We start from the raw sequence: 14,037 nt of genomic DNA on the forward strand, positions 1-14,037 counted from the left end.
CAGCAGCATGTTTGGATTTGCGTGCCTGTGTAAACTTTTCCCCTCTCTCTCCCATCCCACCCCTCTTACGCTGACCGTAAGGTCAGGGGTAGGGCACAGCAATTGTGAATTGAATGGAAGAACCCTTCATGGGGGAGATAGATTTATTTCATTCAGCTCAATTGAAACCATGAGTCAGTCAACATCACACCAAGATGTGGAAGTCTCAAGAGTTAGTAGGTCATCCACATTCTTACAGTAGCATTAAGTCAGCTTTCTTCTAGTCTGCTTCTACCTCCTGAGAATGTCTCCACTGTATGTCCCATTTTCCTGTCTCTCTCCCTGTATCCTCTCTGTCTCTCTCTCTCTGTCCGGGTGGTCCAGGCCAGTAGGACCCCCTACATTCTCCTCTTTTTTTTGTCGTCTCCTCTGTTACCCCCTCTCGCTCTCTGTCTCTCAGTTTTGTCTTTTCTCTGTGTGAGCAGATGGCCAAACAGGCAGATCTGTTCTTTCTCTACAGGACTTTGGATCTCACACAATAGGCCTCAGATTCTGAGTCCAGACTCTGTTCTGCCTGGCTGGGAAGCTAAACAAAGAGAGGAAGGAGGAAAAGAAATGAAAGCGTTTTGGAGAGTGGTACAAGGAGGAGAAGTTTCTTCAAAGGGTTTTTGCTGTGTTTGCACATAGCTTCATGTGTTTTACTTTAGTGCAGGGGGAAATGTGTGTGTATTTGATGCATAGTGTGTTTTTAATCTTTAAAAAAATTTGTTTTTCTCCTTAGATTACTGAAGTTTTTAATTAAGGTTGCTAGGAGTTGGGGTTAGGTGAGAGGATCATATAAACTGAGTTGATATGAATTTGTCAGTCGTCACCGGTGTAGTTCACTAGTTTAACTATAATTTGCTGTAGTTTGGTGCCAATTTAACTATATTCAAATCTCAGTAGCTTTTCTATGTTATGTTCTATGGGTTATGTAGTTTAGGTTGTTCATTACAAACTACATCTTATTCACATGATATTTTGATTTACGATATGGCACAGCGCCGCACTTCATGGGCCACGGTTGTCCTTTAATGACATCTTCCTGCTATTTTATTAAAATCACCTGTTGTTTGCGACAGTGGCGGACTTAGGCGGTCTGAGGGGCACCAGCTGTATGCAGTGGGGTACCAGCATGCCAAAGGCTGTGGTAGTTAAACAGTTTAAAACATATTTTGTCAACTGGAGGTAAAGCACTTTATCATGTTTTCTCAACTGGATGGGAACCGTAAAGGGTCCTTTAACATGTTTTATCTACCTTAGAGGCATCCAAGAAGGCACTTTTGCAGTGTTTTTTCAAACATGGGGGCAACATGAGGGGCGATGTCCACCCTGACCCCTCTCCACCAGTGGTTTGCAGTAAAGATCAGATAAAATATTATGACTTGTAGTTTAGCATTTTTCTGATTCCACTTCAACAATTGTTCTCTATCGTCCCCTTCAAAAGTACAAATTACAAACTACATTTTTTAATATCAATCCATGCTGTATTGTTTTCACGATGCATTTACTGAACCTTGTAACTCTCTGAAACCATCTAATGATGCACTGATTTGCTTGTAGAACCACTCTGCTACACAAAGCCTATTGAAATACCTATAAAAAATTTAGCATAGAAATACAATCAAAAACAAAAAGGACAGCTGTTGTCAATTTCTGATGTAACTGTATTAAAATCACATCATAAAATTAGATTGAAGCCAACTCTAGGAGAAAAAAGAAAAAGTCAAAAGTACAATATTTGTCTTTGAAATGTAGTGGAGTGAAAGTAATAAGTTTCCAAAAAAACAAATACTCAAGTAAAGTACAGATACTTAAGTAAATGTACTTAAGTACAGTCCTCAAGTAAATGTACTTCACTACTGTCCACCACTGCCTATGTTACACTTACTCGTCAGGTATTTGATGTGCTGGATTAATCAAAAACAGACATTGTTGTCTGGTCATATTTTCCATAAATAGTTTCCACAAAATTTACTACATTGCCCCCCATCCCCCCACCCCCCTGCTCCATCTCCTCTCTCTCTGGTCCCCTGCTGTTCCCCTCTTCTCCTCCATCTGTTTCAGGTACTACTTGTCTGGTGGCCCTGCTGTCTGATAAGGAGCTGACGGTGGCCAACGTCGGAGACTCACGCGGAGTTCTGTGCGATAAAGACGGCAATGCCATTCCTCTATCGCACGACCACAAACCTTACCAGCTCAAAGAACGCAAGAGGATCAAGAAGGCCGGTGAGCGAGCAGCTGCAGCTCAGACCAGCAGACTCCTCTGCACCGATTCTGAACGGCAGAACGAGGCTTCAGTTAAAACTTCAGGGAACATCAGAACTCAGATTGTTGTCACGAAAGCATAAAATAAGTCTTCTTATGATCAAAGCTGAGCGCCATTATCCTTTTTTTTTCACATCTTGTGTCTCTGAGCTCCAGCTGACATCAAACCCTGCTGACTGATAACACAATCAGCTTCTAAAGATGCATGTTATCAAAAGCAGCCAGACAGTGCACAGTATTTAAGGTGTATTTGTAGCCGTAAGTCTCCCTCCCACCTAATCTGCATACTCTCTGTGCTGAGGAGAGTTTGATGGCAGGTTGCCAGATGAGTCAGTCGGTGTGGTCACCAGCAGGACAGCCCACCATCTCCATCTAATGGTCTGATTGGGTACTGGAAAAAAATAAAATAAAACATTTAGTTTGCATTGTGTTGCTGTTAACTTATTCATGTAACATGCTTGCAATTATGATGTCGCAAATACTGAGATTCCCGACTGTTTATAGTGACCTTCAGTGATGGGGGCTACCTAATGTTTTAATCATGAATTTTCATATACGGGAATCACTAGAATATTAATAAGAACTGCTTATACAGTCGCCCTCTCTCATGGGGAGGTATTATCTTGTTACGGTGCTGTTTGTCTCTCTGTGACACATTCCTGTAAACAGACGCTCAAGAACAATTAATGGTAGAAACTTTATACCTACGCCACAGGCTCCAGAGGCTGCAGCTGATGATCTGATTAGATCGCGGAGCACCTTGCTACATATATTTACATGTTAATGAGGGAAACCTGATTGAAGTTCTGTCTATGCACTGAAAAAAAGAAAGACTTCCAAAGAAAGTTTAAATTCACTCCGTCAACACAGGGGGGGTTGAAATGCAATGTTTTGTTACAGACCTAAAATCACAGTATGCAACCACAACATCTTGATAGCAGAGCCACAAATTGCAACAATCAAATCATAAACACAGACAATTTTACCATAAATAATTAGAGATGCACAGTGTCAATTTTTTTCCATTATGCTGACATTTTCTGTGTTGGTTTTTTGTGCTTTTAATTTGCACGTTAATATTTTTTGCCAATGCAGGCTTTCATAAGAATAACTGAATTTTGCCAAGCAATTTTGCAGCATTTATTTTTTCAGACCAAGGTTGATTTTATTTTCCAAGATTTCATATCCAAGCAACAGCATGCGTATGATGTGTATTTCAAGCTTCAAGGGTGTACAGAAAATGTCTTTGTTAAATCTTCTAACTGGACATTCCTCCTGTGGAAGAGTGTGGATAAACCAAAGTCGAACTGCGAACAGCTGGAGCTATTAGCAAAACATAAAATACATTTTACCAGAAATTTGCTCTGTGTCAGTTGAAGAAAAAGGAGCACCAGGTCATGTTCACTTGATATCAATTCCATCTTTTTTGCAACAGTGTGATTTTTTTAAGGTTATAATTTATCCGTAAAACTATGTGACGCTGGATGTGAATGAGGCACAGCGAAATTTTGCCTTCAGTCGATTTGCAATTTCATGCTGTTTGTTTGCATCACTGTTGGTGTGTAAAGGCCTCAATTGCAGAGAACATCAAGTCTCTTCTTTAGTAGAATTAACTTATTTTTATGCCTACTCTTATCATGAAGACCCACTCCCAGATGCTGTCATAAAACACAATGCTTTTCAAAATGTAGACATTCACTGGGCAAAATAAGAAGACAACTGCTGACAGTTATTATTTCACTGGTGCCCGTTTCTCTTTGTTCTTCACAAATTTGTCTCAGTGATCAGGATGAAGGCTCTTAAGATGGGCAATTAAATTTGTGGAACAGCTACACAATATGATCAAAAAGACATATTGTGATTATGATTTTTGACTGAAATTACTATTGCGATATGCAAAACAATTAGTGAGAATTATCAATTTTGCATCACAACATTTTCTTACATCTGGACAACAAGATTTGCAGGTCAGGCCATCTTTGCAGCATTACTGTACTTCATTATAATGATATTTGTCATTTATCAAACAAATGCAGGGTTCTCTGATTTGGATATTGCATGTGACCTGTCTTTTTAGACACTTGGGGAGAAAAAAATATATGACAGACTCGCATCATATGTGCATAATTAACACGTCATGTTATTGGCCTGCCATATTGGCAGAGATGTTCATTTTGGGACAATACAGTATGTCATTTTAAAGCCTTTATCAAGCATCGAGCATCTCCATCAACAATTAATTTTAAAAATTCCCCAAATTAGACAAACAGTTCGATGAATATTTTTAAAGTGTTAAATTTTCTGTTGATTTAGTTTTTTGGCAACATGAATTTTTTTTCAGGATTGTATATAAGACTTAGATCCCATAGGGAAAATCCCCTATGGATTTAGTTGTAGTCATATAAACAGTATAATAATAATATAATTGCATTGCCTGGCCAATATTTTCTATTTCCTTATTTCTACAGTATTCTTTGTATTTTATGATACATTATTGGTGTCATATAAGGATTTTTCAAAACAATTACTAAATGGTAGAATTAATAATCAGCTCTTTGTGATTTGACTTATTTGTAATTTCAGTGATTGCAAACTTAACTTAATGATAAATATTATTTGTCGGACTTTGACTGAAATGTTTTCATAATTTTAATTTTGTTATATGTATTTAATTTAAACTCTGTGGTGACAATGTATAGAAATTAAAACAAGCTAACTAATGACAGAAATGCATTTCATGTAACTCCAAGCCATTGGTTATTATGTGAAGACCAATAAATTCAGTCTAATGATAATATGAGGGCAGGAATGTTTGCTAATTTATGCATTTATTAGCTTAACTACCGCCTGCAGCAGCTAACTGCTTAGGTTAATACCTCACAGTGCTTAAGAGAGACATTAGACGATGCCTAATTTGTTGTAATTTGTCGCTGGTTTCTAATTACAATCTGTATATAACATTTTCCCAACAACTAAGAGACAGCAGCTGCTAAAGTAGCTTCTATCGAGGACACAGGCCATGTCTTCTCTGCTTTTTGTGGGAATTTGGGGATTTTAGCTAACTTAAGTGCAGTTTTTAATAGAGAGTTACACTTAATGGGATTTTTATAGCCTGAACTCTTAACCTCTGAGTTTTTAAAATGCTGGCTACGGCCTTGCTCAGTAGGAGGGAGAAAGGCAGCCTGACCTAGTATGGAAGTCTTCATCTTATCCAGTCATTTCCAGTACAGTTCCCTGCCTACAAATGTGCTGAAGCCACAGAGGACGCACAGCTGTACTCGCAGGATGTGACATGAATTGAAATGTGTCCAACATAAACAATTCGCTCCATGGGCATGAGCGGTGAGCACTGAGTGAGAACATGTCAGTGGCACCGATCCATATAATTATTACTTGCACTTTGATGTGAAGATCGGCAATTTCCTAGTCGTCAAAAATAACAGACATTCTGCCAGTTGACTCAGAGCAAAAAATAATCTTGTGTCTTACAGATTAATGGCAGTAACATGAAAAACATCTGTTTCTCTACTTTTCCTCTCACCTTTGTGCTCCTCCTTCTTCCTCACATTGTTTCTAACGCCTCCCTCCTCCTCCACTTTATATTTCACTTCCCTCTCCTTCTCTTATCATTTTCCCTCTATTTTAAATTTATATTATGAACAGTGGTACAGATAATATTAATAAGCAGCAGTGCAGTACCAAAATCAGATTTATCAGCCTACTGTTCAAGAGTAAATACACTGTTAAAAATAATAATAATTATAATAATAAAAATGTTATGTATATTTATTAAAAATGTCCATAATGTTAAAAACAGTTAACATTTACTGTGCATAATGTGTGAGAGCAATCCTTGGTCATTGTTGTTAATATGGTCCTGGAAGGGGCTCTATGTTTTCATGAACAAGTCTTTATACCCTAAGTATCTGTATTCAGATGCATAAAACCAGTGAGGCTAAGATTTAAATAACCTTATTTTATTTGTTATCCAAGTGTGCCGTAGGAAAAGAAAATAAGTTGCGTAAAATCTCCCTAAGGATTTCCTTAGGTTGTTCTTTAATCTCTAAGTGCTCCCTTAGGCATTGTTAGACACTCCTCAATAACCAGTTTCCTCAGAAAATTTTAAGGGACCCATAACAGTCCCTTAAAAGTGAAATAACTGGTGTAATAAAAAAAAATAATTGGCATAAGACAATGACTGAATTTATGGTGATTGAGGAGGAGATCCCAAGATGCATTTTTCAGGACGTCTCATATCATGAACATTAGCTTTTATTGAATCTCAAGTTTTGTTGCAGAATTCTTTCTGTCACAGTTATATTTCTTTCTTATTTCATCTACAGTTTGTGTCACATCATTTCCTAACTGTTTCCCATCTGTCCTCTTCAGGAGGCTTCATCAGCTTTAACGGCTCGTGGCGTGTCCAGGGCATCCTAGCCATGTCTCGTTCTCTGGGCGATTACCCGCTGAAGAACCTCAACGTGGTCATTCCTGATCCTGACGTCATGTCTTTTGACCTGAACAAGCTGCAGCCCGAGTTCATGATCCTGGCATCGGACGGCCTGTGGGACACCTTCAGCAACGAGGAGGCTGTTCGCTTCATCAGGGAGCGACTGGACGAGCCTCATCTTGGCGCCAAGAGCATCGTCCTCCAGTCCTTTTATCGCGGTTGCCCCGACAACATCACCGTCATGGTAGTCAAGTTTAAAGGCAAGGCCAGCGAGCAGTAGACCACCTGTCTACCATGCACATAAATACAAGTAAGAATAAAATAGGCTTAAGATGAAAGATTTAAAATCCGAGCCCGCAACTTTTTGAGCGAGAACTATTTCTATCACAGATATTTACGGAAGTTAACCCTTCGATGCATCAAACCACACCCCCCCCCCTCCACCCCCCTACTCTACTTTTACTGCTGAAAAAGTGACACTTGTAAGAAAATGTCTTTCATTTAGGCTTAGCCATATCGTCCAGACACCGTACTGCGAGCTGGGTCACTGTTATGCAAATAAACAGATTTAGCTCTGTGCAGCTGTGAGTCTGCACACATTTGTATGTATGTGTGTGAGTGTGTGTGTGAGTGAGTGAGTGAGTGTGTGTGAGTGAGTGAGTGAGTGTGTGTGAGTGAGTGAGTGATAGATGTTTGTCTTCATGTGATAAACGTGCACACAAGTGTCACATTAACAACCAATCCATTGTCAAGCCAACAATTAGACATTTAAAGTAAACATGCTAGTATGGAGTTTCACTTCTACGTTATTTCATACAATGTCTCTGTGACCACTAGTTTTATATCTTTTAGTTTCCTAACTTTGTGTTTCCACATCATTTCGCTGTATTAATGTCTACCAAGTGTCTGCACTGAAAAGACTGTCGTTTAACAAGTCAGCAGGTAGTTTTTTTCTGGATCAAACACACGTCACTGGTGCAAATCATTACATGAATTTACACGAATTCCCTTTTATACATTAACACAAATGATATTATGCATAATGCTTGTTCAAATATCACCATTCATATTGAAGAGTAAGGGAAGTCATCATAATGTCATATCACACTTACTGAATGTGGGGATTCTTGAGTGTTTTGTCTTGAGTTTTTGTAAGTTTAGTTGCTGAATGTCTTAATTTGTTCAAAGGACCAGTGTGTGAGATTTACAGGCATTTATTGGCAGAATATGGCAAAAATTGAATATAATATTTATAATCACCTGAAAATAAGAATCATGTTTTCATTACCTTAGAAAGAGTCCTTTGTATCTACAGAGTGGGGCTCTGTGAGGTGGAATTTTTCAGCCATTATTGATAAGAAAACTCATAATTTAACATTTTTTATTTTAAAAAGAAGTCCATATAACCTGTTGTTTACACACACTTGAGCAAAGATGGATAATTAAATATTCCATAGCTCTAACTTAACCACATCTATCTGACACCACTATTACAACAAACACAAAGAACAGTTCTGGCTCTACAAATTTTTATTCATCTTTTTAGTTAAGTTCATCCAAAACCTTCACAAATATACTTTTTAAAGAGCATTTTGCATGAGAATTCAAATTAATTGCTTTGTTATAATCTGTCAAATCAGATATTATTGTTGCTAATATTTAACCTATAATTTCATTATCAGAATAATAAGTTATAATATAAATTTCCCCATTGTAGGTAGATCATTTGTCATGCATCCCACCTACAGAAGGTGTGTGTCCTACTCATCTTTGGTTCATTTGGTTTGTTCACCACTAGATGTCACTAAATCCTACATACTGGTTCTTTACTATGATAACTGTTCGTTCCTTTGCTGATGAAGTCTCATTTCTGTTTTAATTGTTGATACATTTTTAAGGCTTTTTAAAGCCAAGTGTCTAGTTTGATCTGTTCTGTTCCTCAGTTCAGCCCCAGCTCATCATGTAACCACTGATAATGTCACAACTGTTGGATAATGCAGCAGGATGTCAAAGTGTAACCATATCTCACTTAAAAATGGTGTAAAATCACAGTTTAAAGTAATATCCTAAGTAGTGATGTTACATTTTATTATAAACCATAAGTATCAATCATTAATCAATAAGGTTTATCACATGTTATTTGATAATATAGTAACTGGAGCTGCAACAATTAGTCAGTTAGCTGATTTAAAGAAAAATATTTGCCAATTATTTTGATTATTGCTTTATAATTTCAGTCATTTTTCATTTTCTTTGTTATTTATGACAGTAAATGAAAAGCCTTTGGGTTTTTGACTCTTGCTTGGACAACAGAAGCAATTTGAAGACATCACTTATTTTTCAATGAGCAGATTAACTGAGAATGAAAATAATTGTTAGTTGCAGCTCTGTTTAATAACATTGACTGTTAATTTAACCTTGTAAAAAGAGGATATTTGAGTTAACACATAATAATTGAAATGATAATTGGCAGTTAGAATTTTGATATTATATTATTTAGAAATTTACATTACCGTGTTTTATTATTATTTACAACTAAGTTTTTCTTGTATACATATTGACATATTGCTGCTCCTTTATCTGACTTTTCTTACATTATCGTTTGCTACAGTCTGCAGGAGATGTATAGATATACTGAATCACTTTGCCATCTGTTAACGCCACCTTCATGAAGAGAAAGGTCTTTCACCCTGATAAACATCTTTTATCACATTTCCCTGAACTGTAACTGAAAATGTAACAAGCCTTTGAATGAAATGTGTTATTGTTGCCTTATTTTTTTTAACTGTTCATTTCCTGTTATGAAGTCTGCTGCCAAAACGACGTCTCAGTTTTTAATGTAACGCGGTCGATCACGCCGTACACACTGCACGGCCTCAGTGTCACACATCATGGTCACTCACATGTAGAATAGCATCATGAAAGAATGTCTCAGAGAGACAGGACATTGTAAGATGAATGTACATACTGTCCTCATGTTAGTCTCACCCCACCACTGTTTATACAGCCATGAAGAAAGCAACGCGCCTGTTCCTGGATTGTTTAACGTCAGAGATATATAACAGATAAAACTGTCTGTGCTTTTTCAGTTCACATTCTTCCCTGATAATGTACGTTACAGAATGTTTATGTGGCATTTGTACTTGTTTTTGTTGACTTTAATAAACTGTAAAAAATAAAAGAATTCTGAAATTTTAAAAATGTAAATCAAAAGGTAACATTAAAATGATAAATGATCCTATTATACTCTTTGTGTCTGTTTTTTTTTTTTTTAAGAAATTGTTTATCAAAAGTAACATACAGGTTTATTCAACAGTTAGACAAAGTAATTTGATTGGACAATAGGTATTCCATGAGTGCTGATACTGTATAGAGTACAACAGCACTGCAACTTTCAACTAAAATATTAAAAGACAGTCCAAGCTACAACATAAACATCAATATTCCCATTAAGTATCACAAGAAGTTTTTGGTCTATTTTCCATAAAGTTCTCTGTCACGGTTTGTTTTTCTTATTTAAAGAAATAAAATGCAACACACAAGATTCAACTCCACCTGGAATCAGGCAATGGTCCTTTTGACAAGCTTGACTTCAGTCCATGTCCGCCACCTGCTGGGTAGTTAGAAGATTTTCACCACAGCAGTCCACATTTACTATTACATTGTGCTGAGCGACAAGCTGAGTTTATTTTGCCATTGACATTATGAAGTGTGCCAGCAGACAGACCTTGTTTTGAGCAGTTTCATGTACATGACCAGTAGAGTCTAATGTAGTTCTGGTAAGATTCAGCTGCACAAAGAGAGACGTTACATGAAACTGCTCACAACAAGGTCTGTGGATTATCTTGAGTAACTGGGTCATGATTTTTGGATTGTTGAAACTTTTTTTTTTTTTTGCCAAATGACATTTTGTCCCATCATACTGGAGAGAAGGCAGATGTCTCTACAGCCGTTCTCTCCAAAATTCTGCTGCTCACATCATAAAAATCCAGAAGGATAAAAAGCACTACAGGCCAGGGGAAAAATATGTATTTTGGATTTACTGCTCTTATTTCCTCTTTACTAAAGAGCCTCAACCTGCATCAGAAAATTACAACCAAACTGCTAATAAAATTATATGTGCTTAATATTTATCTTCTCTTGACCCTTTCAAGAAAAGAAAAATATTAAGTATATATAATTGTTAAAAATGTGAAAAAAATATATAATATAGACAGAATTGTATTTTAAAAAGTTATTTAAAATATCACAAAATATCAGGAAAGTTTTACACAAACTTCATGCAGTTATTGTGTTCACTATTTGGGTTAACTGCACAGTTTTTTCAGTTGTTGTGTACGTTGTGCATTAAATTTAATATGAAATAGCCATAAAATATGTCACTTAGTCAGTGTTTTCAATTTACTCAAAGAAAGAAAAAAAATGGGTCCCTTAAGGAGAAACGTTGGGAACCACTGATGTAGATCAGGTTGTCCAGTCCCACTGTAATACAATATTAACGCATTGCTTTAGTCTATCTAAATAATTCAAAAGATGTTTTATGGCCGTGCATATTCATTTCAGATCAATAACGAATTCCCAGAAACACTTTTTACTGAGATGTTTTCTGGAAGCCGCGCCTTCAGCCTGCATGTTGTCCTGTCTGAAGATAAAACTACATTTACCCATCAGCCCGGGCAAGTAGCCCTCCACCAAAAATGCTCCTGTGATGTCACTGCTGTGGGACATCCAGTCAGGAAGAAACACAATCTTCCAGTTGATCCAAACATGGACTTCCTGGCTGCCGTATGGTGTGTACTCTATGATGATCTGGGGCAGGTGTGATGTGACTCCACTGGCTGTGATGTGGTAACCAGAGAACTTAAGTTGCACCGTCACTGTGGATATAAATAGCTTTACTGAAAGCTACGCAGGGACAGAAGGAGTCCCATCACAACAGAGGGGGAGGGCTCGCTCTGCCTGTGTGTACATAAAGCATGCTGATAGGAGACAGTCTCCAGAAGAGACCAGTCACACTGAGCCTACAGATAAGACTGCACTTACACAAGAAGAGGAAGACACTTTTTTTTGGAATATAGACCCTGCATTGTTAGGACTATGGGTTTGCATGGATCCAAGCCTCAGAAACAAGCACAGGTCCTGATGCTGGGCCTGGACGGATCGGGAAAGACCACCCTGCTCTACAAATTGAAGTACAATGAGAGTGTGGTTACCGTGCCAACTGTGGGCTTCAACGTGGAGACGCTAGACACAGACAGGAGCAGCCCGGGCCTGACAGTGTGGGACGTGGGGGGCCAGAAGAAGATGAGGCCCCACTGGAAGCATCACTACACTGACACTGCTGGACTGGTGTTTGTGGTGGACAGCTGGGATCTGAAGCGGCTGGAAGAAGCCCGCAAGGAACTTCATCGGGTAATGAAATCAGAGAATATTTTAGCACACATATTCAGCAGTTTATGAACACTTAAACTCCCATTTCACTCGAGAAATTGTGTTTTTATTGTTATTTCACTTGGGTGTTTGACCTTAATTGTGCAAAATGATGTTTGAGCTGAGTTTGACACTAGAAATCTCTTTTCACATTCAGTCTCCAGTGCACAAACACTGGGCACTGATTCCTCAGTGAGACAATCTTGTGCCTTGATAAATGTTTGAAATGAAAAATATTTAGACAGATAGTTCACCCCCAACTTAAAAAATGCATATTTTCCCTCTTAGTGCTACTTATCCATCTTGATTGTTTTGGTGTGAGAGAAGACGCTCATCTCTACAGTTGATATCCAAAACTCGGCAACTCACACCAAAATAAATTTGAATAAAGAGCACTAGAGCTAAGAGGAAAAATATGTAGATTTGATATGGGAGTGAACTGGTGGGGTGGAGGACCCGTATCAGGGACAAAATGTTATTCATTCATGTCCAGAGGAGATCTTTAATAAATGGATTATAGCAGAACACACTGTAATGATGTAGCTGTAAGCACACAAATGACTGATTAATACCACTGTGTACTTTATACTATATATACAAGTATGTTCAAAATTCATGAAGACACTTGAAAAAAAAAAAAAAAAAAAACTTACTTTCAGCCACATCTCATGGTTCACCTAAGGATGCCCAGTTGTCATGTATGAAAAATAAGTATTTCTAAATAAATAAATTGTAATAAAATAAATAAAATAATAAATAAATAGTTACTATATAAATATAAATAAATACATCATATTTTACTACAACTGTTACATTGTGACTCACTCATCTACTATCTGTTTACGATACAATACGATATGATACGATACGATACAATCTTCAAGCAAAGGACAGGTTCATTCACCAAAAATATTCTTCTGTGCTGTAGTAATTAAACTGTTCCTTTTTTTTCTCTGTGTTTATTAGGTTCTGAGGTGCGAGAGTCTCCGAGGAGTTCCTCTTGTGGTTCTCGCCAACAAACAGGACCTTCTGGGAGCTTTAAGCCCCGAGGAACTTTGCGTGAAACTGGACTTGAGAAAAGTGTGTGAGGGCAGGGCGTGGTTTATCCAACCCTGTTCAGCCATCACTGGGACGGGACTGGAGGAGGGTTTCAGGAGGATAGTTTATCTGATGAAGACTCCACTGAAACAGACTCAGGAGGACATTAAGGTGAAGATGAGGTCAAAAGGCCTCAGCATCACAGCTATGAAACAAGTCTTTCTCTGCGGCAGATGATAGAGGAAAACCCTCCCTGCAGATTCATCCATACAATGATTCCTTCCTGCCTGCCTTGTCAGAAGATGACCTCATTGTGGCCTGATCAAATAAGAGGAGGTGATAACAAAAGGGATGATGACATGATCACAGTTTTCATTTTTACTCAAGCCAAAGTGTCTTTGTACCATGGTGATAACCCATGATGAGACTGTGAGTAATCTTGGATTACGAGGGTAATTTTAAGAAATCAGCTGGCGCCACAAACTGATATAAACTGTTTGCAAAGAATGTCTGATACCGTTCAGTCTGACAGTGTACAGACAAACTGTACATGAAAAGTGACTGGACATGAAAAACTGATAAAAACAACTACAGGCGCAGTTTCTACAGCTCTAAGAAATGTTTTCCAATTGTGTGTTATCGTTTTTTTCTTTATTTCTATTACTTTTAATACCAAAACATTTGAACTGCAATGATTAATCAATTATTAATCTTTTGTTAAATTAATTGTTAACTATTTTGATAAACTATTAATCATTTTGACTTTGGACATCTAGGACTTTTGGAAACACTGATCAGTGTTTTTCATCATTTTATGGACCAAACAACTAACT

General features: G+C 37.6%; 2 protein-coding genes across 2 annotated transcripts in view; both read left to right on the forward strand.

Moving 5' to 3' along the window:
- The window catches only part of ppm1lb (protein phosphatase, Mg2+/Mn2+ dependent, 1Lb), a 72,035-nt gene extending 64,968 nt beyond the window's left edge, over positions 1 to 7,067 (forward strand). Inside the window, exons 3-4 of the mRNA XM_084717788.1 lie at positions 2,086 to 2,247; positions 6,676 to 7,067. Of these exons, the coding sequence (XP_084573914.1) occupies positions 2,086 to 2,247; positions 6,676 to 7,016 (503 nt within the window). The 3' untranslated portion in view covers positions 7,017 to 7,067. The remainder of the gene's footprint in view (positions 1 to 2,085; positions 2,248 to 6,675) is intronic.
- Positions 7,068 to 11,700: 4,633 nt separating this feature from the next.
- Positions 11,701 to 13,524, forward strand: LOC146328781 (ADP-ribosylation factor-like protein 14). Its single transcript, XM_084717789.1, has 2 exons — positions 11,701 to 12,148; positions 13,133 to 13,524. The coding sequence occupies exons 1-2, from the start codon at positions 11,834 to 11,836 to the stop codon at positions 13,439 to 13,441; spliced, it is 624 nt and encodes a 207-aa protein (XP_084573915.1). The 5' UTR covers positions 11,701 to 11,833; the 3' UTR covers positions 13,442 to 13,524.
- The last annotated feature ends 513 nt before the right edge of the window (positions 13,525 to 14,037 follow it).

The sequence above is a fragment of the Lutjanus erythropterus genome, chromosome 4 (assembly GCF_056507025.1).
Source record: "Lutjanus erythropterus isolate fLutEry1 chromosome 4, fLutEry1.hap2, whole genome shotgun sequence".
NCBI classification, from domain to species: domain Eukaryota; kingdom Metazoa; phylum Chordata; class Actinopteri; order Lutjaniformes; family Lutjanidae; genus Lutjanus; species Lutjanus erythropterus.

Bases quoted from the DNA above. Each gene is read 5' to 3' on its own strand.
- LOC146328781 (XM_084717789.1), top strand. From the start codon at position 11,834: ATGGGTTTGCATGGATCCAAGCCTCAGAAACAAGCACAGGTCCTGATG. The intron at 12,149-13,132 runs GTAATGAAATCA...TGTGTTTATTAG, and splicing joins CCCGCAAGGAACTTCATCGG to GTTCTGAGGTGCGAGAGTCT.